Source organism: Abramis brama (assembly GCF_963993115.1).
Source record: "Abramis brama genome assembly, chromosome: 14".
In the NCBI taxonomy this organism is placed as follows: Eukaryota; Metazoa; Chordata; class Actinopteri; order Cypriniformes; family Leuciscidae; genus Abramis; species Abramis brama.
In genome coordinates this window covers 36008885-36036606 of record NC_139976.1, presented here as the reverse complement: position 1 = coordinate 36036606, position 27722 = coordinate 36008885, and the positions used below count along the sequence as shown (strand labels likewise).

At 37.6% G+C, this 27722-nt stretch overlaps 1 protein-coding gene across 1 annotated transcript; it reads left to right on the top strand.

Annotated features, from left to right (window-relative positions):
- The first annotated feature begins 349 nt into the window (after positions 1-349).
- Positions 350-27722, top strand: mms19 (MMS19 homolog, cytosolic iron-sulfur assembly component). Its single transcript, XM_084136002.1, has 31 exons — positions 350-483; positions 1819-1867; positions 2090-2190; positions 3093-3178; positions 3912-3986; positions 4949-5018; positions 5125-5253; positions 5388-5449; positions 6506-6592; positions 6743-6817; positions 7543-7620; positions 9677-9815; positions 10618-10772; positions 10909-10987; positions 11183-11308; positions 12086-12167; positions 12272-12369; positions 13244-13363; positions 17062-17229; positions 17332-17416; positions 18733-18835; positions 19174-19248; positions 20884-21010; positions 21671-21777; positions 22501-22557; positions 22634-22820; positions 23423-23505; positions 23585-23749; positions 23846-23905; positions 25622-25722; positions 27231-27722. Exons 1-31 carry the CDS (start codon positions 396-398, stop codon positions 27259-27261), a joined length of 3048 nt encoding a protein of 1015 aa, XP_083992128.1. The 5' UTR covers positions 350-395; the 3' UTR covers positions 27262-27722.

Sequence of the window (27722 nt, the reverse complement as noted above, 5' to 3'; positions counted from 1 at the left end):
CACAGAATATTGAACATTTATTTTGTCTGTTGTTTTTCTCTCTCATTTTAGATTGACTTTAAAACAAACATGACAGATTTATTTTATTTCTTTTTTAAATAAAAATAATTCGTTATTTTACCTTATTTTCAAAACCTTTTTTTCCGGAAAGAAATAATTAACAAAGATAATCTTTATATATAATTTTTTTGTGTGCAAAATTTGCCATTCAAAAGTCCAGAATAATCCTCATATATATTACCTTTCAATAACTGATCTTAAAATGTACTTTGAAACAATTTCAAACATGAGAACACAAAACTAGATGCAAAAAATTAGATTTCGCGGTGGCTGCAGCGGTTGTGCGCATGCGCGAGTGACTGAGTTTGAAGCTGCTGGCTGCTCTTGTCTTCAGGATGGCCGCGGATAACAGTTTGCTCCTGGGTTTAGTGGAAGAATTCGTGTCTGGACAGGTTGATAGCAAGGCTGCAGAAACCGCTTCAGGTAGTTCATTCATTAGCATCTCTCGTGTTTGCTGTTTCTTGCCACTTTAAGCGCTGACCCTTAATTAAAGCTGTACGCGAACGCCGCGTGTGTGTGTATGAATGCCGTGAGCTAACCGCCACATCCTGTATCACACACACGCACTGTGGCTGCTGACAGCGGCTGAACACACAGATCAGACCTTTGTTAGATTTCCACAGTATTTTTGCTTGATAATACCCCAAAACCAGGAGTTGCCATGGCGTTGTTTCTCTTTATTCAGGGCTTGTATGCTTGCCTTGCTAGTCTGCTAGCGGAGCCCCTCTGTGTGAACCTGACAGGGGACTCTGTTACTTCACTGTATTTATGTACATTAACTCTAAAGCCTACACTTTCATATCTGATACGTGAAATTGTAAGGCTTCTAAATGATCAATATGATCAAAAACGTGCATGCCTTATGTCATCTTATTGACAATTTATACTTTTTAGCAAGTAAAAGGCCTTTTAGAATAACCGTAAAAACCTTGTGTCTTTTTGCTGTGGAAATCTTTAATGATTTTCAGATTACATTTTATTTTAAGGTGTCTTTGTTACAGTGTAATATATTTAAGTAACGTTACTGACTAATATTAATTAACAACATGTAACGTTACTTACTATATAGGGTTGGGGTTAGTTGCTCGTAATGATGCATAATTTACTGTTATTACTATGGTAAGTATATGTAACAAGGACACTAAAATAGTGTTACTGCTTTTTATAACGTAATCATAAGAATAACTTTGATATTGTTAGTGATATTTCAAGATGAACACTTACTGGACTAAAGTGTTTATTTGATTATATCCATACATCATTTTAAGAAAAATCATGCAAGTATCAAATATGATGATTGAGAAACATTTATTTGTTCATCTCAATCATCTTTGTATTACATTGCATTATATGTTTTAAAACTACAGTGCTTTGATCATAAAACTAAGTTTTTAAATATCTTACTAAGACATATTATTAGGATATATACTGTATAGAGAGAGTTATATTTTTTATGCATTTTATGCAAGTATTGTGTTATAAAGATCTCACTGATTTAAATTACAAGCTATCAGCATTTCATCTTACTTTTTGACCATATATATCAGCATCTGCATCAAATTGCATAATTTTGCTCCGTTTGGACCTCTGAATAAAATTGAGCTGTTTTCCCCTGCATATTCTCACTATATAAGCCATAAAAGCCTGATCTATCAAATACAATATAAAACTTATTTTTGAAAAAATGTGTTTACGGATTCAATAAAACCTTGTTATTTCATATGTCAGGGTTAAACATGAGTTCATGTCTCTTTTAAGGTGTCAAGACTGGACAGTTCACAATTCTCCAGCTGGTTGAAGCATTGGGGTAAAGTAAACTTTATACGTTTAGAGAACTGAGTTTGTGGTGTCGCCCTCCTCCTGCCTTTCTCTAGTATTCAAACTGTAATAAAAGTACAACTTAATATTAGTGCTGATTTAAGGGTTGCATGTATGCCTGATATTTTATCTGTAGATTTTAGACAACAGTGGTGATTGTGACAGCTGGAAATCCATTGTGCACCTTATTAATTTCACATCATCCATGCAGGTTGAGTCTGACCAGCTCTCAGCCTCATACGCGTGGCAGAGGAGTTCAGCTCCTGTCTCAAGTCCTGCAGGAATGCTACAGCTGCCTATCTGAGAGGGAGGGTGAGAGTTTTATGTCCTTTTCAATAGTTTTTCTTTTAATTAATGTAGCCAGCGCTGCATTGATAATCTATCATCAACCCTCTACAATGTGAGCAAATCACTCGCAGGGCTGTGCAACGATTAATCGTGATTAATCGCATCCCAAATAAAAGTTTGTGTTTACATAATATATGTGTGTGCAGTGCACTGTGTATAATTATTTTGTATATATTAATACACATACATGCATGTATATATTTAAGAAAAATGTGTTATTTCTATATAAAATATTGATATTTCTATATAATATAAATTATATATAAATATATATATATACAGTATATACATGCAAATATTTTTTAAATGTATACATCCATGTGTGTGTATTTATATATACAAAATAATTATACACAGTGCACTGCACACACATATATTATGTAAACACAAACTTTTATTTTAATCAAACAACAGACTTGCTGCAAAAATCACTCAATGCTCTTGACTGAATAACTTTTGTAACTTTAATAATGATATATCTATATTTAATTTCTACAGAGTGAAGACTATGCTGTGTTATTTTACATTTAATTCCTTTATTTAATTTCTGCACCTAATCTACCTGACAAATATGAAAAGCATTATTTAATTTGCATCTTTGTTCTGTTGTTTATTTGTGCTATTGCTTGTAGTTTGACTATTTGTTCTTATTTTATTACACTGTTTATTTGACTTTAATTGTGTTTTAAATTTATATTGTATGTATTTTATATGTAGAATCTTTTAATTTGCATTGTTCTTGCATTGTAAAAAGTCTGGTGAGTAAAATAAAAAATGATCCTCAGTGTGTCCGTAGAGAGGGTTGTTCATGGTGGTCTAAATGACCTTTGACTGTGACGCATCTCACACACGTGTTTTGTTTGCAGTGGAGGTCCTGATAGCTTTCTATGAAAACAGACTGAAGGATCACTATGTGATCACTCCGCATGTTCTTCAGGGACTCAAGGCTTTGGTAAGTCAGAGTTCTTTTGCAATCAAACGAGCATGTTATCATTGATCTGTTACTAGGCGCGTTTCCATTACAGATTTGCAATATTATTATTTTATTTTTTCTAAATGTCGACAAAAAATTATTGCGAAATGATGGCGTTTCCATTAACCGATGTTATGCGACTAAAGCATCATTTTCATCAGAGTCATTCCAGAAATCATGGCGACGGATGTTGGTAGGTTTACGTATATCCCAGCCACCGCACTGGCCATTATTATTAATCGAAGGATATGTATGTGTGTTATCCAAGCATTAATGGCAAGGAAAGACCCTTATACTGTGAGCGGCACATATGAGGAGTTTCTGGGTGTTTCTCCCTCAGATCTGCTTCGAGGTCTTGATTGTGGCATTTCTTTGAGGTTTAGAATCCAGTATTCCTGTAATTATTTTGTCTTTTATGAATTTAATAAAGAACTGTCTCGTATTCCGTCCAAACATACATCAGGTGACCTGTAAATGCGCAAAAACTGTTGCCATTGCAGTTTTGCGAAATATTTCTTTTTCGAAGTGCCTGAAAAACCACTTCATGCGAGTGTAAAACTTTTTTTGCGATAAATGTGAGTTTTTGCGAAATCGACGTGTTTCCATTAGGCGTATTTTCAATTTGTGCAATTTGAAGGGTAATGGAAACGTGGCTTATCAGTCATGGTCACCGTAATATGTCTAATTTTTGGTCGCATTTGGTTCCTTTCAGACGAAATGCTCAGTTCTGCCTCCTGGTTCAGCTGTGTCCATTTTGAGATCCATCTTTCAGGATGTTCATGTTCAGGTGAGTATTTTGCTATGAGTGAATACACTCCACTCAGAAGATGTCACGACTCAACAGTAAATACGTGCATGGAGTTGGCCTAGTCAGCTAATAGTTCAGATTTTCACTGATCCTGCCACAAAAATGATATATTTACACTATTGTTCAAAATATTGGGATCAGTAAAAACATTTTTATTAATACTTTTATTCAGCAAGGATGCATTAAATTGATCAAGTGCTAGTAAAAACATTTATAATGTCACAAAAGATTCTATTTGTTCTTTTGAACTTTAACAATCCTGTAAAAAAATTAATCAATTTCCACAAAAATATGAAGCAGCAACTGTTTTCAACATTGATCATAATCAGAAATGTTTCTTGAGCAGCAAATCATCATATTAGAATGATTTCTGAAAGATCATGTGACACTGAAGACTGGACTAATGATGCTGAAAATTCAGCTTTGATCACAGGAATAAATTATATTTAAAAAAATATATTACAATTTAAGTTTAAGTTGTAATAATATTTGACAGTATTACAGTTTTTACTGTATTTTTGATCAAATAAATGCAGCCTTGGTGAGCAAAAGAGACTATTAAAGTTTTAAATTAATATGTTCTTGGACACAATGGTAAACAAAACAATAACTGATTGTCATTCTTTAAATTGTATTATCTGTTAAGTTAAATGATATGTACTTTACTTTATACTTTATTAGTCCCATCACTGGGAAATTTGTCTTGGACAACATGCAAAGTCCGTACATACAAAACAACATACATTAAAAACGAATAGAAATAAGTGAAATTAAATACATAAAAATTAGTAATTTTACGTCATTGGCATATTTCAATCATTGACATGTTCAGTACATCAATGCCGATTGACATCCTTATTGCTCTTAAGTATCTAGACAGAAATCCTTTTTAAAGACAAAGCGACAAACCATGGTTTTGTTTTTGTAACTTGTTCCTACAGTCCTTGATGCTGGCGGAGCGATCATGTGTTTACAACATCCTCATCAGCCTGATGGAGTCCAGAGAGGAAGGTACGGTGTCTTTCTCACCCTTTATATTAACGCCTGTACGTTGTCTGTATTCATAAGCGCTGGAACAGCACCAGTGTACAGTGCTCAGATATCTCTGGTTCCACAGAGCTCAAAGGTTTGGGTGCAGACTTTACATTTGGATTTGTGCAGTCAGTGGATGGAGAGCGAGATCCTCGTAACCTCCTGCTGGCGTTCCAGGTGGCCAGGAACATCATTCACAGGGGATACGATCTCGGTTAGTGCAGAATGGAATTACAGGCAATTAATGTATAGTAAAATATTAGTATAATCTAATGAAGTATTTAAAATATTTAAATACATTTCTGATATTTATTTGATTTCTCACTTTTTTTTGTTTTGTTTCTTCAGGTAAATTTGTAGAGGAACTCTTTGAAGTGACGTCCTGTTATTTTCCCATAGACTTTAGCCCTGTAAGTACTTCGATCTAACATGTTTCCTCGTTATAATTTCATTAACTTTAAAAGTAAAATTGAAAAAATGAATATTTGTAACTAATAATTTGAAATGATGATACTGTGTGGTTGTTTCATACCTATACATAACACCTGTTCTCTCTGGCTCAGCGCCAACGCAGATCTGAATGTTCGCTGTGATCATAGGCTACTTGTCAAAGGTTTAATACTCATATAGCCGAATCGCTGTCATTTAGGAATTAGATCACGTGGGTGTTTGAATCGAGATCACGATCTTTTAAAGGGATATTTCACCGCTGGAAAGATGAATGTGTATTTAAATTGGGTCATTTATATAGTAGAAATGTCCATCCATCCATCCATCTTCTTCCGCTTATCCGGAGCCGGGTCGCAGGGGCAGCAGTCTAAGCAAAACCCCAAGATACTTAAACTCCTCCACTTGAGGCAGGAACTCTCCACCTCCACCAGTAGAAATGTGAAATTATTTTAGAAGTTGGTGCCTTCTAGACTGAGAAAAGCCAGAAAATGTATTTTTGGCTCATGTGGATGAAAGACAACAACTCCCAGAATGCACTTGCTTCGCTGCCCTACGAGGACACTCCCAAGCCACGCCTACCGGTTACAGAGGGCAGTATCGGAAGAACTGATACAACTAGGCTACTAGTCGACTCGAAACTGAAAAGACGGCGTTTTATCGTGAGCTCCCCCTATGGGCGGGTTGAAGACATGCGGGACGAGCTCCTCCTACTGGCTGGAGTCTCTCGCCTCTGGACACAAAAGCCTCTGATGAGCTAAATGACGATTTTTGCGTCATCTGAGGTTTTTTTTCCAGACACAAAATACAGAAATCTCTGGTCTCAGGGGGACATGAGGGAGGGAAGCACGGTCATTCAAAAATACTACCGGGTTTCTACTGATACAAAGCTTAATGCTAATCGTTGAAGTATCCCTTAAACTATTAACCGTGCAGTTCTAGTACACACTATCAATTGCACAAACTCTTTAAGACTTGTCAAACTGAATTTCTATTGCTGTTCCTCTGTCTGTTCTCAGCCACCCAATGATCCTCATGGGATCACACAGGAAGATCTTATTCTTTCTCTACGAAATGTTCTTACTGGGACGTCTCGGTTTGCTGAGGTAGGACCTAAACTCAATAAGCCTTTGTTTGGCATTATACTCAATGGTTGTGTGTATCAATTGACTGGGAATTATGCAAATAGTTCAATGAATGGAACTTGTGTGTGTGTGTGTGTTTGTTTATTGTGTTTTGTATCCTTTCCTTGACAGTTTCTGTTACCATTGATCATTGAGAAGCTGGACTCAGATGTTCAGAGTGCCAAAGTGGACTCCCTGCAGACACTGGTACAGACTCTGCACTCACTGGGTTATAATTCTTCACTGTTGATTCTGCTTCCGGATTGAGATTTTACACTGGTCATCATGACCCAACACAGTACCAAAAATCTGCTTATTGTACAAAATAATTGAATTTTATATTATAATTTTCAAGAAAGAGGACATGTCTGCCTAGTTTGACTAACTTTCAGATTCTCTTTTATTATTTAGATAAGCAATCTGAATCTAGTACAGCATTATGCATGATTATATGTTGTTATTTTATTTTTTTCCCTGATGACAGAGCAGAAATGTGACCCACCATTTGAGAACCACTGTTATATAGCTTTTACTTACATTTATGCATTTGACAGATGCTTTTATCTAAAGCAACTTGCATTGTATTCAAGCTACACATTTAATCAGTTCATGCATTGCCTGGGAATTGAACCCATGACTTTGGCATGCTAGCACAATGCTTTACTGTTGCTCTGGCTGAAAATATCTTCTGAAAACAATTAAAAAACGGTTACACTTTATTTTGATTGTCCAAATTAGACATTCCACTAACTGTCATTGGAGTATTAGTAGACTGTTAAGTTATGAGTAGGGCTTGTAGAATAAGTTGACACTTGTTCTTGCAAAGTTACAGTAGAATGTCTAAAGTGGACAATCGAAATAAAGTGTTACCTAGAAAATATGTCTTAGTTTACTGTGCTATAAATAAACTGCACACTATTCTTCTGTTTTAGGCCGCCTGTGGTCTGACATACAGCCATAAAGAGCTGGCAGAATTCCTCCCGGGCCTTTGGAGCTCGATACGGAGAGAGGTAAGAGAGAACGGCATAAAACAATGGATGCAGGAACTCACAGGTGCTTTTCTAATATTAGTTTTAACACTTTTCCCACCACTTTATGCCAAGATTTGAAGCTTCAAATTACTTGTGTAATGCTGAAACTTCCAGAAAAGTAATTTCAGGTCGAGGGCCAGTTTGGGCAAAGGCCGCATTTACATTACATCGTTCAAGTGACCCAATTCCGATTGATTTTTTTCCTCCCATGTGGCACATATCGAATATGATCTGTGATATGCTTGATAAACAGGAAAAAAATCACATGGATTTATTGCTTGAAAAGCTTGAATGTGCAACTGCCGAATACTGTTATTAAAAAAAGGTGCTTCCACTTAAGAAGTGAGTTATTACTTGCAATACAATACATTAAAGAGTTTCTCTATCTTGCTGTAGCTAAAAATAGCTGTTACATGTACATACTATTATTTGTTCCACTTCAATCAAATCGTGGACACAAGCACTTAGGGACACTGTATTTCACAGGGTTTTTTTAAACTAGGCTTTTGTGGATGTAAAAAATAATAAATATAATAATAATAATAAATTTGTTAAATAATAATAATAATAATTAATTAATATATGAATTAAGTAATTAGGAGTTAAAAATCAAGCTATAAACTCTATATGCTGCGCATCAGTTGCAGGATTTGTATTGTAACTATGTTTGACTCCATTGTCCCTGTTAGATAAATAAACAAATAAATAAATAAAAATAAAATTTGATGTTATTAGTATTTCCTTCAGTAATAGTGTCAACTTGATAGATAGATAGATAGTATTTCCCAGATAATACTAGGGCTGGGTACCGAGTTCGATACTTTTTAGGTACCGACCGAATTGCCTCGATACTATCGAGTATCGAAAAATGACTTCTTGTTCGGTACCAGATTTCGATACCTAAGGGGTTAACTCGTCAACGTCAGTGCTCAAACAAATACATATGAAATGCACAACAACAACACCTAGTCGCTCACGCACATACACGCAACCTCTACACACACGAGACGCGCGGAAGTCTCCGCGCACATACTCATATGAGACGCGCGCACACACACAAACTCCACGCACATACTCATATGAGACGCGAGCACACACACACACACAAACTATTTGCGCACATACTCATATGAGACGCGAACACACACACACACACACACACACGCACACACACACACACACAGTGTTTATATTGCAATAATGACCTACTGAATGTACACTGCCGTTCAAAAATGTGTTGGTTAGTCCAAATGTTTTTTCAGAAAGGATGCATTAAAGTGATCAAAATCGTGACCTTAAAACGTGTAATGTTACAAAAGATTTCTGGTTCAAATAAATGCTGTTCTTTTGAAAATTTTTTTCATCAAAGAATCATGAAAAAAATATCATAGTTTCCAAAATATTAAGCAGCAAACTGCAAAGTTAAAAACAGCAAAGTTTTCATACTTCTGAACGATCATATGACACTGAAGTAATGATTTTGAAAATTCAGCTTTGACATCACAGGAATAAATTACATTTTGAAATATATTCAAATAAGATTTTAAATTGTAATACTATTTCACAATGTTACAAGTTTTACTGTATTTTTGATCAAACAAATTCAGCTTTGGTGAGCATTAGCTCTTTATAAAAAAATTTTTCCTTTGTGCACTGGCTAAGGAGCATGAGTCAAACTGAAAAAATTAAACCAAAGTTTTTCTGAGGTAATGTGTTATGTAATCTTGTTAAAATGGATTTCATAAAATTGGTATCAAAAAAAGTATCGTTCAGGAACCGGTATCGAAATCAAGGTATCAGTATCGAAATTTTTTTAACGATACCCAGCCCTAGATAATACTGAATACATTTTCTTATGCATTCCAGATGAAAATAAATAGTTTCACAGGATAAGTGGGTCTTTATACATGAAAGCATGTTGCTGACTTTTTAATTTCAGGGAGGGGGTCATTATATCTGGGTGTCTGTGGCATAAACCGTTTGAAATCTTTGCTGTGTTGTGTATGTGACGTTTGAGTTTATGTCCTGTGTGCAGGTGTTCCAGACGGCCAGTGAGAGGGTGGAATCAGCCGGTCTGTCGGCTCTCGCTGCGCTGACGTCCAGTCTGTCCCGTTCTGTGCTCAGTTCAGACTCGGAGGATTCCCTGCAGGTGTTTCTAAACCTCGTCCTCAAAGGTATCTGCAAATGGTGCATTCACAAGTCTGGATGTTCTCTTAGTTGCACGTTGGTTTAATGCAAGATTGATACATAAAGAGTAAAAATAGCTGATCATGCAAAATTATGAATGAGCACATCTTTGGATGATTATTCCTGGCTAACAAGTTAAAGAGGCCATATTATGCCCTTTTACAAAGTCTTGATTTAGTTTTTAAGCTCTACTAGAATAAGTTTTCATGCTTGTGTTCAAAAACACCTTATTTTCCCCATATTCTCCATTGTTGCAGCTCCTCTCTTCCAGTCTGTCAGTAACGCTCTGTTTAGTTCCTGTCTCTATGAAGCCCCTCCTTCTGAAAAGCACACTGTGCTCTGATTGGTTGGCTGGAGCAGTGTGTTTTTATTGGTCAAACACTTCGAGCATGTTTGGAAATGTCCCGCCCCTTACCATAACCGCCAGTTTAACACACTACTAACTAACTCAACCAGGCCCCGCCCTGTTATTCTGCATATTCATTATTTAAATGAGGAATATATTGTGACGTGTTCGTTCCCGGGAGAAACTCAAGACTACAATGGAGGCGTTTCAGGGAGTTCAGAAACACTGACACTGATTTAGAGAATAATTCTCTTTGGGGGGCCTTGTATTTTGCTCAAACACCAACATTGCACTAAAGACAGATGTAAAAAAGCATAATAGGTCATCTTTAATTATCCAGACAAAGAAGACTGATCAGACTCATAACTATCGTCTCAACATGCGTATCGGTGCCGCCCAGGCTTGTTCTACCATCTCACTTTGTGTGTGTCTTGTCCTCTCAGACTGTCAGCACCATCTCTGCGAGCCAGACCTTAAGCTGGTGTGGCCCAGTACCAAACTCCTGCAGGCCGCCGCCGGAGCCTCATACAGAGCGAGTCTGATAGTGTCGGCTGCCGTCATCCCGGCCCTCCTGGAGCAGTATAATAACAGGACACAGGTAGTCTAATGAAGCAGTAGTCTCCGCACATGGCTTTTTTCTCAATGTGCTTTAAGTCCTGCTGCATATGTATTCAGAAATGCTGAATTCACTCTGTGCTGTAATGCATAATAAATTTGAGCGTATGTTTATACAGTGTGCTCAGCGGCGCACCCTGCTGGAGGTTCTGCAGGGTTTCGTTCAGCCCTCCCCGCTCAGCCGGCCTGCAGATGGAGGTATGTGACCGGATAACATGCTCAACACATTCACCTCCAGACTTATAGTGACGATACCGTTAGATCTCATGCATAAGACTTTTTACAACTTTGTTTATGTGCATGCTTGGTGGAAAGAGTCTATAACATGTTTTAAATGTTTGTTTAATATTCAGTGTTGATGCATTTCTCTCTCTGTCTCCTGCATGTACGCAGTGGAGAGTGTATTGGTTGCGTTTCAGCAGTCTTTGTGTAGCGTGGTGTTTTCTGCGCTGGCGGAGTCTAGTGCTGGTCTACAGGTGACAGCCACACGTGTGCTGACTGCGCTGGGACAGCAGCCTTGTGAGTCGACACACTACATTTCTGAAAGACATTACTACTTTAATTCAGCAAGAATTGATCTAAAGTGACAGTAAAGACATTTATAACGTTATAACGATTTATAAATGCTGTTCCTTTGAACTTTCTATTCATCAAAGAATCCTGTAAAAATACATATCATTGTTTCCATTAAAATATGAAGCAGTACAACTGTTTTTAGCATTGGTAATAATCAAACATGTTTTTTGAGCAGCAAAGCAGCATATTAGAATAGTTTCTGAAGGATCATGTGACACTGAAGACCGGAGTAATGATGCTGAAAATCCAGGAATAAATTACATTTTAACATATATTACAATGGAAAATTATTTTCTTTTTAAATCTTTAAATTGTAATATTTCACAATAATGTATTTTTATCAAATTGATAAATTGATATGTATTTTATGAATAGAAAATTAACTTGTATGTATAAGGTTTGGGTTACACTTTATTTTAAGGTGTCATTGTTACAGTGTAATTATATATTTAAGTACTGAGTGATATTATTTAACTACATGTACTTACTATAGGGTTAGGGTAGGATCAGGATTTGGTTCAGGGTTAGTTGCATGTAATTATGTATAATTTACTGTTATTACTATGGTAAGTACATGTAACATATGGAACAAGGACACTGTAAAATAAAGTGTTACCAGGTTTATTTATTTAATTAGTTTCTGAAGACTGAATAAATGTGGGCGGTCGGAGGATAACATGCTCATGGTGTGTTACGTCACTCTTGTTTTGCTCCTCACAGGCTTGTTGGCTCAGACAGATGTTGAGAAAGCTGTTGATCATTTGACCAGACTCATTCTGGAGGAAGAAGATACTCAAGTGAGGTAGTTATCGCACAGGGGAGATCATAGGAGAGGAAGGATGTCTTTAATGTGTTTACATCTTATTCCTTGAGAGCTTTTCCCACACTGACATTTCTGTCTCTCAGTTTGGCTGTAGTGGAGTGCTCAGGCTCTCTGGCTCATCTGCATCCCAAAGCCTTCATCTCCAGGATGATTCCTCGGCTCAAGGAAGAGATCCTATCAGGTGAGACCCAGTACACACACACACACACACACACACACACACACAGAGACAGACAGACAGACACACACACACACTAGAGGATGGATACCCGACCCGAGCCCGACGGGACCCGCCGGGCCGGGCCGGGTTCGGACAGATATTTAGAAATTATGTTCGGGTTCGGGTCGGGTTCGGTCACATCAGCGCGATAAGGCATTGAACATTTTAAATTTAAAACAGCTTATTATGTAGGTAGCCAAGGTGCCTGATGCTTTCACTTGATGCAAACGTTCGATTTGTGATTAAAATAACGTTACATGTAAAATATTACCATAACATCTGTCTTCCTGTGTTTGGAAATTTGTATATGTAGCCGTGACAACGAAACACGTGCACGCGCGTCTCTGTTAAGTGCGCTTGTTTCTCCGTGCGCGCTGATGCACTCATCCTGTTGACATTTCCGAATGCCTTCCTACAGTTGCTTAATAAAAGCGGGCTTTCCACAAAAACAAACGTACGTGTGTCATTAGTATGAGAAAAAATGGGATTTTAACTGTCGGTCTCGGGTCGGGCTCGGACATAAATATCTTTATGCCTGTCGGGCTCGGGTCGGGTTCGGTTACTGCTCTGTCGGACGCGGGCCGGGCTCGGACAGAAAAATTCGGCCCGATCCGCACTCTAACACACACACACACACACACACACACACACACACACACACACACACACACACACACACACACACACACACACAGACAGACAGACACAGAGACAGACAGAGACAGACACACACAGAGACAGACAGACACACACACACACACACACAGACAGACACACACACACACACATACACACTGCAGTTTAACAGATGATCTGGGACTACTTTCCTCTACAGAGTGTAACGCAGCTGTGCGTCTGCGGTGTGTGACGGCGGTAGCGTCTGTGTCGTCTCAGCTCAGTGTTGTGCAGGAAAGCACCCCCGTCCTGCTACAGGTGCTGGCCTCAGCCCACACAGGTACACATACTCTCTCATAATCACTTTTGAAAAATTGTCAGGGTCCCCTTGGGTCCTTAAATCAGTTGCATCAAATTTAAGTCCACAAAAAGTCTTGAATATCTTAAATGGTAAAAGAAAAGTCTTAAAGGGACATTGTGTAGGATTTTCTCCCATCTAGCGGTGAAATTGTATTTTGCCTTCAAACGAATAGTGCTCTCCAGCGCCTCGCTTTTTCAAATGCGTGTTGCATCTACGGTAGCCGTTATGTACCAAAAAGCTATGACAGGATGTCTTATAATAGCACTTCATTGAGTTTTCCTTGGGGTGAACTGGTTTGTTATTTCAAACAAACTGCAACTTGACACAATGAACAAACGAATGTTACAGTTTTGAACAAACAAAACTTACAACCTTGTTTTTAGGGCCTTCTCTACTTTACTCAATAGCTGCTATTCATCAAAGAGTCTGTTTAACTTTTAACTATAAATGTTCTTCTGTCTATATAATAAAGTACACAACCAAGCAATGAAAAAAAGCTTGTAATTAAGATCGTAACATTGACTTACCTGTCGAGAAGAAAGCAGGCAACTTCAGGGTCTCTTTTGAAAGCTTTCTCCTGCATTAGCTATCCCGACATTAACACTTGTTTTTGTAATCTCCAGTCACGTTTCCTTTTACGGTCTATTTTGGACTTTTTCGACGACTCCTTATCCTGTGACTCAGCATCTGTATGGTCCTCCATTATAAATAACCGTACAGTGCAGCCTTTTAAACTTGCCGGGGCAGTGACAAGCGCCTCTCTCTCTGCTCTGCTCCTCCGCTTCTGCTGGCTTCAGTCACGTGACGCTGGCTCTGAACGAAAACGCGCTGTGGAAACGCGTTGGCCTAGTACTTTTTGTCCCTCTCTGCTATTATAGTTTTTCAAGATGGCGGAACTACATGGAAGCCTCCGTGGACCTACCCGTCCCATGTATATAAAGATAATAAATTCTTCGTTTACGAGGATAAGTCAGATCATTGGCAGAGGTATTTGTACACCATTGAGGACATATTTATGAATAAAAATATTGATTTTAGCTAATAAAATACCTAAAAAACTACACATTGTCCCTTTAATTATCACTTAAATTTGGGAACAGAAAAACAGGAATCACGATGTGACTTAATGTGATTATTAAAGTTCAAAAGGCTATGATTTACCGGTAATTGAGCGCTCGTTCTATGGGCTCGCGGTTTCAGAGCAGTTCGCAATCAAATTTGCTTATGATCTACTTTTGATGAATTATGACAATGTTTAGCTTATAGTGATGCGAGAAACGAAGCTTTCCAAAACTTCGAATCAATTGAACAAATTGTTTTGTAAAATGATTCGTTCGAAACTCCACACGCTGATGAACCCCACTGGTCAGAACAGTGGAAATGCGGCAAACATCTTTTACAAACACAATGCAAATGTTTTATTGAAAATAAAATTGATCAAATGCAATTAACTAATCATCTAATAAGATTTAATATCAAATGTCTGTATAATATGTTATTTTATCAATTTTCAGCGCTTGTTTTGTTTGTTCCATGGATCGCTCAGCTAAACAGGCCAATAATAGACTAAAAACTACTATTATTCATATTAATTATACTAATGTCTCATTAAAATGTCTACAAATGTATAAAACTGATCAGAGGTCAGGCAGAAAGCTATAACCATAGACACTTGTTCAAAGGTTCGCCGCTGGGGTCGTTAAAGATAAATGTTAAAGATTGGCAACTGTAAAAATAAAGTGGAGCATGTTGCGTTCCCAAAAACCCTGAATCATGAACTGCTCGCATGTATTTAAACACAGTGATATGCTTCACTCTGAATGGTCAGACATAGGGCCCTATCTTACACCCGGCGCAATGCAGCGCCAAGCATAACAAATGTCTCATTTGTTTTTTTGCTAGTTTCAGCCTGACGCAGTTTTCATTTTCACGTCCTGCGCCACGCTGTTTAAATAGCAAAAGCATTTGCGCCCATTTGTGCGCTCATGGGCTGCTGGTCTGAAAACGAGGTGTGTGTTCTGGCGCATTGTTGGAGCATTGCTATTTTGAGGCAACAGAAATAGACTGAGCCATTGACCAACTGAACCCTGGTCTGAAGTCAATGGTGCAATATTTATTTTGTTATTTAAAGAGCGTGTTAGTAATGTGCGCCTATAGGCGGGTCCACAACGCGCGTACACTCTGCTTATTACACACACAGGGACGCACAGCAGCACACAAACATGCCAAATATTTTAAATAAAAGGATTACAATGTAAAAGATTATTATTGTGTACATAAAGATATGGTGGAATCCGGCTTGTCCCGTAGATGATCTGCTTGAGGGCTTTTACCTCGCGCACGAGCAGATCCGTTTCCTCTCTGGAGACAGCTTCGGTCTTTCCACTATCAAATTCCGTCATGTAAAAAGCGAATCCGCCATGGCACGAGCGCAACTGGCATTTAAAGGGAATGGGAGATGAGACTCTGGTTGGTTTATCGCACGTAAATCCCAAAACACACCCATTACTCATTAAAGGAGAACTCCGGTCAATTTTAACATTGAGCTCATTTTTTTTTGTACATTTGGAGTGCTGTCAGTACAGAGAACAACGACAAAAATCGGTGTTGCCTACACCGTGTTATCCTCTTTTTAAAATTTGCACCCTGTTGACTTCAATGGGGCAAGTTTTAAACCTGCTTTTAGCCTCTTAACATCCTTGATGTGTCATTACAAGTGTCCAGCCAATGTGAGTGATTCCTTCAGAGTGAACACGGGTGAATCTGACTGCAGTAGATGTGAAAGATATGAATAAAAAGTGATGTTTATTCAGCCAGCGCACATACCTGTATTTACATCCTGTTTTCGGTCGAAGTCCACAGTAGTCGATTGTCGAGTTCACGCGCATAGGGGTTTAGTACCTATGATCACGCACGTGAACTCGACAATCGACTACTGTGGACTTCGACCGAAAACAGGATGTAAATACAGGTATGTGCGCTGGCTGAACAAACATCATTTTTATTCATATCTTTCACATCTACTGCAGTAGATTCACCCGCGTTCACTCTGAAGGAATGTTAAAATTGACCGGAGTTCTCCTTTAAGAGAATAGGGACAACCCTTTTAGACCATGCACCGGGAGCGCCGACCATTTTCCCGTCATTAAACTAGCAAAAGTGGATTCGGACACGATCTAGGTGAACTTGCGCCGTGCGCTTTAGACCATGCGCTTAGATCGTTAAAATAGGGCCCTATATATTAATAATATGATATCACAGCATTTTGTGATTTAAGTGCACTAAGCCATATCGCACATAGTTCGATTGACAGATACTTTGCTAAAGCAAAAGTGCAAAACAAAATGTTAAAGATCTTCTGGTATAATGATAAGTATAAAAATATTTTCGGTTCATTATTATTCTGGCAGAACAGATTTAGTGGTGATTACTGGGGAACACTGTAATAAATATTATAAATCTGGTTGTTCCTGTTCTGTTTGCTGATTGGTCAATACATTTGGCAGTATCTCACAGTTTCTTGTACTTTATGGATTGATTATTTGATTCTGATACAAAGTCAAGTCCTTTGTTTATATAGCACTTTATGCAATACAGATTGTTTCAAAGCAGCTTTACAGTGAAAAACAGTACCTAATATACTGATGTAATGCAGAGACATGTTGTTCATCTTTCAGGGAGCTGCAGTTTCTCCGTGGAGGAGGTGAGCGCTGTATGCATCAGTTTGCAGCGGATAGCAGCGCACGCACGTGACACTGAGGAGATCGGACGATTCTTTCATAGCAACATCATTCCACGACTTCTAGGACTGGCGTTACAGGCTGCGCTGCAGAGTAGAGACTCAGGTCAGTGTTTGTCATGATTTTCTGGTGTGTGTTTGTCATGATTGTCTGGTATGTGTTAGTGTTTGTGCTATTTGTAGAAGTAACTGTGGGTTTGTTCAACAGGTCACAGTAGTCCACTCACAGATGAAGCCGTTCTTTCTGCTTTAGTTCCGGTCATCAGCACGGCCTGTGCTGCGTTACAATCAGAGTAAGCCACAGTTATATATTATATTATGTGACTGATGTGACTTTCAGATGTATACTGGAAATTAGGGCTGGGTATTGACAGTTTCAAGAATCAAGATACATTTTGATTCTGATTACAAGCTTTTTGAGTCTATACCAATTACGTTATTTAATCATTTGAATTAGTTCTGCCAGTCTATTAAAAAAAATGATCTATTTACTCTCACATTTTTCTGTAATTCAATCGCACCTAACATTTAATGTTTTTAATATATTTTTATATTTTAATAATTTCACATTTAAACAACTTGTGAATTAAGTGAACTTAAAACAATCTTTGGTAACACTTTATTTTATAGTGTCATTGTTACATATGTTACATGTAGTTACTATAGTAATAACTATAAATTATGCATAATTACATGCAACTAACCCTCAACCAAATCCTAATCCTACCCTAACCCTATAGCAGGGTTTCTCAAACTCGGTCCTGGAGGGCCACTGTCCTGCACAGTTTAGCTCCAACCCTGATCAAACACACCTAGCTGTGAGTTTCTAGTGATCCTGAAGACATTGATTAGCTTGCTCAGGTGTGTTTGATCAGGGTTGGAGCTAAACTGTGCAGGACAGTGGCCCTCCAGGACCGAGTTTGAGAAACTCTGCTCTATAGTAAGTACATGTAGTTTATTATTATTATTAAGTATTTAAATGTATAATTACAGTGTAACCACGACACCTTAAAATAAAGTCTGACCCAATTTTCACATAAAGCCATTATAATAAATGTCACATTTACCTGCCCTTCAATATATCAGGCCTCAATATTGTCTATTTGCCCAGTCAGACCAGTTCAGATTTTTACTTGCCCTGTCAAAATGCACAAAAAGTTATTGTTTTCGTTGTTTTTGACCCATTTAACCTTGTAAACAGTGCTTTAAGATCTGACGCATATGACGCGGATCTAACACACATCCCATTTTCTCACAACTCTACTACATTTAAGACTTCATTTAACTCATTTAAGACTGTACTTGCGAGGGTACTCGACAAAACGGGCATTTTGGCATAATTTTGTTTGTTTTGTCCATTCAAGCGCAGACCAAAACAAAAACGGACATTGTTTAGCATTTGGAGAAACAAGTATGTGAACTTAGAATGTTTCCTAAATATCTGCAAACATATTATGGTATTTTTGTGCTTTAGTACAGACAAAAAGTGACATACAGCACCTTTAATCAAAATGAAGATAGATTAATATAGATTAGTCATTATGATTAACCCAGCCCTAATTAAAAAATATACATGTTTTCGAATACAAGTCTTCTTGATTTCTTATAGATCAGCGTCCTGCATGGCGGCCCAGGCTGTTTCTCTGTTCCTGGATGGAGATGTGTCCTTTCTGCCAGAGAATGCCTTCCCTTCCCAAATCCAGTTGCTCCAGGTGTGTGACAAGATCAATCACACTCAATAGTCAGGCTTACATTTGCCAATCCAGATTAACTGAGCTCGACTTCAATAAGAGATTCTGTTCTGGGAGAATTGTGAATGGTGGTCTAATGTCTCTCTCGGATCATCAGTATCTACTCAACGTTCTCCCACAATTCAGCAAGTGTTTGTGGATGATTCTAGGTGTGTGTGTGTGTGTGTGTGTGTGTGTGTGTGTGTGTGTGTGTGTGTGTGTGTGTGTGTGTGTGTGTGTGTGTGTGTGTGTGTGTGTGTGTGTGTGTGTGTGTGTGTGTGTGTGTGTGTGTGTGTGTGTGTGTGCTGCTTCTCCCACAGAGCCAGGCAGAGTCTCGGGGGCCGTCTCAGTTGGTGTGTCTGCTGATGGCCTGTGTTTGCTCTCTTCCACGCAGCGTAAGTTAAACTCTCTTATCTCACTCTCATCAGAATATTCATGTAGTACAGTGTTTTCTACAGAGCTCTTTATTGTAGGGCTGCACTATTCTCTTTTCTGAAAAAAATAAAAAATAAACCACAATTACTTAAAATGCAACTTAATTAGTTGTGCAGGGCTGCACAATTTGGTCATTTTTGTTTAATGATTGTATAGCAATATATATATATTAGGGCTGTCAAAAGATTAATTGCGATTAATCACATCCAAAATAAAAGTTTGTGTTTAAATAATATATGTGTGTGTACTGTGTATAATTATTTTGTATATATAAATACACACACATGCATGTATATATTTAAGATAATATTTGCATACATATACTGTATATATTTATATATAATTTATATTATATATAAATATAAATTTTTTATATATAAATAACACATTTTTCTTAAATATATACATGCATGTGTGTGTATTTCTAGATACAAATTTAATTATACACAGTACACTCACATATATTATTTAAACACAAACTTTTATTTTGGATGCGATTAATCGCAATTAATCTTTTGACAGCCCTAATATATATATATATATATATATATATATATATATATATATATATATATATATATATATATATATATATATATATATATATATATATAATAGTAATTGTTATTTACATTGTATTTTATATTTTTATTGTAACATTTCACTGTAAAATAAAAAATATAATAATAATGAACAATTTTATTTTACAGTTTAAAAATAAAATAATATGTGTGGTTGTTTCTAAATATGACTATAATAATAATATTAATAATAGTAATAATTATATTTTTATTTAAAAATACAAACTGTACAATTGCAAAGGGTCTTAAAGGGATAGTTCTCCCAAAAATGAAAATTCTGTCATCATTTACTCACCCTGAAGGTGTTCCAAACCTGTATGAGATTCTTTCTTCTGCTGAACACAAAAGAAGATATTTTGAAGAATGTTGGTACCAAAAAGTTGATGGACCCCATTGAAGTATTTTTTCATCAATGGTTTGCTTAACCATATTCTTTAAAATATCTTCTTTTGTATTCAGCAGAATAAATAAATGCATACAGGTTTGAAACAGTTTGAGGGCGAGTAAATGAGTAAATCACACTATAGTTTAGGGTCCAATTCTCACTATTAACTACTTAAGACTTCTGCCTCAATAAACTTCTAATTACTGTTTATTAATAGTTAGTAAGGTAGTTGTTAAGTTTAGGTATTGGGTGATTAAGGGATGTGGAATATGGTCATTCATATGTGCTTTATAAGTACTAATAATTAGCTAATATCCTAGTAATATGCATGCTAACAAGCAACTAGTTAATAGTGAGGATTGGACCCTAAACTAAACTGTTACCGTATCTTCATTTTTGGGTAAACTATCTCTTTAATTTTCAGACATCCAAAAAAGCTTTATTTTAGATGGAAAACCACACAAGTTTGGGAAGCTGCGGTTCTCATGGAAACTGAGACTTGCACATTGGCTGAACCAAAATAAATATTTTTAATGCAATTTGAGCATAAGAAACACTATTTATGGGACTGTTCATGTCAGACGTTGTAGCTATTGTAAAATATTTTCATTTCATCAATTCCACAACAGGTGGATATCCCTGAGATTGACAGGCTTCTGGTCCAGTTGGAAGATCTGATCTGCACGTGTTCACACCTGTTCTCCTACACGTTTGCAGCGAAATGCTTCGCTGGATTGGTCAACAAGAGGCTGGCAGGTACACACAGGATGGCTTTGTCGTATTTCTATATCACATGCACTGAATTTTGTGTTACATGACCTAGGGCTGTGTAATTAATCGTAATTGATTTTCGGTAAATCGGTGCACCTTTTTTTCCTCCCTAAGCCAAACATCCAAATCAGTCGAATAAGTGAGTGTTGTAAAATGCAATCCACTATTGCTAAACGTGCTTGATATTAAAAATGCATTAAAAGAATAGATAAGACAAGACAAGAAAATATAAGGCATGCCTTGCTCTCGGATTCACCAGTACAATGGTGGGTAATGAAGAGAGAGCACAGTGTTGCATGCCTCAAAATACTAGCTTCTGATGGTATGAAGCTAGACAAGTTAAGACGGCACTTGCACGTCACAAAAACAAAGAAAAGCCTGTTGAAGTTGAGAGCTTGTCGCACTGTATTAATTAAAATGTTTCAAATAAATCCTACAGGATTTTGCATGCAAGGTCATGTCTGAGAGAGTCTTTATGTTGGTGGGGGCTTTAATATATTTATCTCTACAAAAGCTTTGGGAACCACTGCCTCTTTTCTATCAATGTAGGTCAGTGGAATAATGAGTGGGTTATTTGAGCTCTGGAGTTGATTTACCTGATCTGCATATCACGTATGCTGTGTGTGTGTGTGTGTGTGTGTTCAGGTGAAGCTCTTGACGCAGTGCTGGAGAGAGTGTTGAAGAGGATCAGTGTAGAGCTGGAGAACGGTTCCTCTTCCCAGCGAACACAAGCCTTCACACTGCTGCTCTGGGTAATGACCAAATCAAGAGAGTATCCAGTTTTTTTAATTTCTGAACTGTCTGTCTTCCATTGTTCCACTGTTTTGAACAGATTAAATGCAGGATTTTATGCACATAAACGCTGATCAACACACATACATTTAGAGCACATCAAATATGGCAAACAAAAGCTTAAAGGGCTATAATGCCCTTTTCACAAGATGTAAAAAGTCTCTGATGTCCCCAGAGTGTGTATGTGAAGTTTTAGCTCAAAATACAGATATTTTTTATAGCATGTTAAAATTGTCACTTTTTGAGGCTGAGCAAAAACATTTTTGTGTCTGTCCCTTTAAATGCAAATGAGCTGCTGCTCCCGGCACAGAGCTTATGTATTAGCTGATGTGGAGTTAACTATCATCTAGTCATTGATTAGCATATTCTGTCATGATAATCTATAAATCGCGTTTCAGGGGGCGGGGTTTATGTACATTTTAGGGTTTGTAATGTCACTAACCCGTGAAGAAGCTCATTGTAGTCCATACCAGTCGTTTGTTGTAGTCCCTAAAAAGTGATTTCTGTAAAAGCAAATATCTCCCTTTGCTTTGAACTTTGAGCGTCGTAACTTTGCAGATGTTGTTTATGCTCAAACAGCAACATTACACACTAACTAAAGTTAGAAAGTGAAATCATAATCAACCACCTCTTTAAACGTGCTTGTTTGATGCACTGAGTTTCCACCTTTTTCTTTTGTATAGGTGGCCAAAGCCCTCCTGTTACGGTACCATCCGCTATCAACAGCCCTGACTGACAAGGTAGGTTTTTTTTCTAACCCCAGTCGTTTTCCGAGGCTCAGTGTTTGAGTGGTCTCTCTCTGTCCTCTGCTTTCAGCTCTTTGCTCTGTTGAGTGACCCGGAGTTAGGATCTCAGGCGGCCGATGGCTTCTGCGTCCTCATGAGCGACTCTCCAGATGTGCTCAATCGCAGCTGCCACGCCGACGTGCGCATCATGTACAGACAACGCTTTTTTGCTGAAAACTCAAGCAAACTTGTTGAAGGCTTCAACTCAGCAGAGCAGGGTACCTCCATTACCACTTCCTGTCTTAACCACCGAGAGGACGGAATCACTTTGCTTGCTTTGCATCTACAAATACCAGTCAACATTTCATTGTAACATTTCATGTTTTTTAAAGAGTTTCTGTAAAAAAAAAAACCAGTAATATTGTGAAATATGATTGCAATCTAAAATGACTGTTTTCTATTTGTAATATATTTTGAACTGTAATTTATTCCTGTGATCAAAGCTGAATTTTCAGCATCATTACTCCAGTCTTCAGTGTCACATGATCCTTCAGAAATCATTCTAATATGATGATTTGATGATCAAGAAACACTGTTATTATTATCAATGTTGAAAAGAATTAGATAAGAAGAACCATTATTAATAATTGAATACAAATAATCAAATAAGCATATTAGGATGATTTCTGAAGGATCATGTGACACTGAAGACTGGAGTAATGATGCTGAAAATTCAGCTTTGATCACAGGAATAAATTACATTTCAAAATTTCAAAAAGTTATTTTAGATTGTAATAATATTTCACAATATTGCGGTTTTATGGTTCAACGGTTCAAAAAAGTTTGACCGGTTGTGTAAATAATTTCTGTTGCTCCACAGAGAAGAAGTCTTGTTATTTGAAAGCCCTGTCACACATCGTCAACAACCTTCCCAGAGAAGTGCAGCTCTCGGAGCTTCCTGCAGTGAGTTGAGTTCGCTGTGTTTTCAGACGTGTGGAGTGTTACGCAGTGTGTCGAGTGTGTCCTGTGCTGTTCTCTGCAGCTGCTGCCGCTCCTGCTGGAGGCGCTGTCGTGTCCCGACCGAGAGGTCCAGTTCTCCACCCTGTCCTGCATGCAGCCGGTGCTGCTGGAGCCCCCGGAGGCCCTCAGGAACCAGCTGGAGGCGCTGTTCTCACGCATGCTGGCCCTCACCTCCAGCCCTCACATGGTACACCGCGGAACAGTGCTCTGAGCAGTTGCATGTGATTCTAGTCGATCTGTTGACAGCGATTGCCTAATTTTGACTTTATCTTCACTCTGACAGAAAGTGAGAATTGCATCGATCCGCTGCGTTCATGCTCTCTCTCGCCTGCCTGAACATGTGGTAAGAGAAGACGTTTTTAGGGCTAAATGATGCTGAGCATTTTATTTGACTTTATTTAAAAAATATATTTATCATTAAAAAGTATTATATTATATTTTGATCTCCAATTTTTTTTTTAAATTGTGATTTCAAGGGCTGAAAAATAATTAAATTAAATTATATATTTATATATACACTACCGTTCAAAAGTTTGGGGTCAGTAAGATTTTTTATGTTTTTAAAAGAAATATCTTCTGCTCACCAAGGCTGCATTTATTTGATAAAAAACAATAAAAAAAACAGTAATATTGTGAAATATTATGACAATTTAAAATGACTGTTTTCTATTTGAATATATTTTAAACTGTAATTTATTCCTGAGATCAAAGCTGAATTTTCAGCATCATTACTGCAGTCTTCAGTGTCACATGATCCTTCAGAAATCAGTATAATATGATGATTTGATGCTCAAGAAACATTCATTATTATTATCAATGTTGAAAACAGTTGTGTACAATTTTTTTTCAAAATTCTTTGATGAATAGAAAGTTCAAAAGAACAGCATTTATTTAAAATAGAATATTTTCTAACATTATAAATGTCTTTACTGTGACTTTTGATCAGTTTAACAGTTTAAGTATTGATTTCTTTTATTTCTTTCCCCCAAAAATCTAATTAAAATTCTTACTGAACCCAAACTTTTGAACGGTAGTGTTTAATGTTACAAAAGCTTTAGATTTCAGATAAATGCTGTTCTTTTGAACTTTCTATTGTAATGCAGTAATGTATTGTACTATCATCATGAAATAAAAATGTAAATAACTGTTTTCAACATTGATAATAATCATAAATGTTTCTTGAGCATCAGATCATCATATTAGAGTGATTTCTGAAGGATCATGTGACACTGAAGACTGGAGTAATGATGCTGAAAATTCAGCTTTGATCACAGGAATAAATTACAGTTTACTATATATTCACATAGAAAACAGCTGTTTTAAATTGGAATAATATTTCACAATATTACTGTTTTTGTTTGTATTTTTAATCAAATAAATGCAGCCTTGGTGAGCAGAAGATACTACTTTTAAAAACATTAAAAATCTTACTGACCCCAAACTTTTGAACGGTAGTGTATATACACACACACACACATATATACACACACCATTCATATGTTTGGGGTCAGCAAGATTTTGTACTTGTAAGTCTCTTCTGCTCATCAAGGCTACATTAATTTGATCAAAATACAGTAAAAACGGTAATATTGTGAAATATTGTTACAGTTTAAAATATGCTGTTTTGCTGCTCAAGAAACATTTCTGATTATTATCAATGTTGAAAACAGTTGTACTGCTTCATATTTTTGTTATATCTTTTTTTTCAGGATTCTTTGACGAATAGAAAGTTCAAAAGCACAGCATTTATTTGAAATGGAAATCTTTTATTACATTATGAATGCCTTTACTGACACTTTCGATTAATTTAATGAATCTTTGTTGAATAAAAAGTCGTAATCTCATCCGATCCCAAACAATTAAGCTCTTCTCCTGAAGAAAAAACAACAACATGTTGTTAAATTGCACTTCTGACAATGATTTGTAGCCCTGAGAAAAGTTATGGGCTGCAATGTGTAAATAATTTCTTCTTCTGAATAACATGCTCGGATGATTTATGCAGAATGAGAACGAGAATAAATCACGTTGACTGTCGTTTATAGTGTTGTTGTCTGTTCAGGTCCTGCCGTTCCGTGCCAGAGTGCTGAAAGCTCTCGCTGTGTGTCTGGATGACAGAAAGAGGCTGGTGAGGAACGAGGCTGTGGCGGCTCGAGGGCAATGGTGAGGCAGAGCACATTCAAACCCTGCAGGTTTCACACGCCTTGTTCTCACTGTCGAGTGTGCTAGTGCGTGCCAGGACCAGTCGCGTTTCCACCGTCACTTTCAGGGCTTCCTCTGGGCCAACGGCCAGGGGTTTTTGACCCGCCGAATACCTTGGTTCAAAGCGGGCCAACTGGGGCTTGAGGAGTGGTTACGAACAGAGTTTACAGAGTCAGGAGACGGTCAACATCACTGCTAACATTTCACATGTTATGATCTTACCAGCTGACTTCAACATTTTTAAATTTTCAGTTCAAAACTCACTTTCAGACACCAGCGAGTATTTGAAATAACTTCCTTGCGATCCGATGGGGATTCTGATCACCGTATGAGGCAAAAATATATTTAAATACGAAGCTAAATGCTACTTATGCTAACCATACACATTATGTTTAAGGAAAATACCAGAGACTGCTTGAAGAGCGTAGAAAAATCATACATGATGATAATAATGTGTATTTATTTGTTTTAATGTTTTATCTGTGTCCCTTTGTTAATAGATACCGGACTAATGCATCCACATATGTCATTAAACACATGCACTTCGGTTCACTCGTATAACTCGTAACTCCTGTTTTCTTCTCATGAGCTTCCTCTGTTGCTCCGGCTGAAAGGATACAGTATAGTAGTGAGACCGGAGAGATCGCTCAAACCTCCTCAGAGCGCATCATTTCGTGGACAATTAATAGAAATGCTCACCCTTTCTTTCTAAAGTGACGTGTAAACGATTTTAAACAATTTTTCAAAATGTGTGGACTTAAAAGCCTTAAAAGGGATATTTCACCGCTGGAGAGATGAATGTGTATTTATATTGGGTCATTTATGTAGCGCAGCGCTTCTGGGTTGTACGTCAGAACGGAGGCTCACTATTGGCCAGCATCACACGCATCACACACATGACCAGCGTCGGCCAATAGTGAGCCTACGTTCTGACGTACAACCCAGAAGCGCTGCGCTGTTACACTACGTGAACTCACTCAGAGGAACACACAGAAGAAAATCAATAGTTGAATAAAGTCGTTATTTTGTTGTTTTTTTGCACAAAAAGTATTCTCGTCACTTGATAAACTTAAGGTTGAGCCACTGTAGTCACTTGCACTATTTTAAACATTGTCTTTACTAACTTTCTGGGCCGGCAAGTTTCAATTAGGCCTATGGAGGAGTGAGTCAGCTCTCAGATTTCATCAAAAATATCTTAATTTGTGTTCTGAAGATGAACGAAAGTCTTACGGGGTTGGAACAACATGAGGGAGAGTAATTACTGACAGAATCTTCATTTTTGGATGAACTAACTCTTTAAGTAAAGACCAAACGTTGGTTTCGGATCTAGCTAGTTTTAGTCGGTGACACGTCGTTCTATGGAGGCGTGTTTAGGGCAGGTTTTGGGGTAGTGCTGCGAGGCTATTGGCCCGACAGTGGAAAAGCGGCGACTGACAAACAGCATCTAATATTGCTCTCCTCATCCACAGGTTTTTGTTAGGAAGCCCCGGAGGAAGATGAACAGATGATCCAGATCACCGCTCACAGCCTTTGATTTTACTTCCTTATCCCCTTTTTTATGATGTGGCATGAGGTTGTCCTCTCTGGCCACAACAACAGCTGAACAAACTGTCGGCAGCCGAGAAGTGCTTGAACACGAACCCCAGTGATGCTCTTTCCAGCCGGACCTTCAACAGCGGACGCAAGAGTAAATCACACACACACACACACACGCCGCAGCGCATCGTGCCCTATCATCATTTCTTCAGTCACGTCGTGTCCATATTATAGGAATGTTAGATGCAGGATCTTTGAATGTGCCGTTGATACGACTGTCCTGATGTCAGTATTTTTAAACTGATGTTTTGTTAGCCGCAAGCTTGGTTGTTGTTCACTTTCTCAAGACTGATAAAACTGATGCCAAGAATATAAACAATATTTAAATGTCAAATAACCTGTCAATAAAACTTTTTGTAAATGTG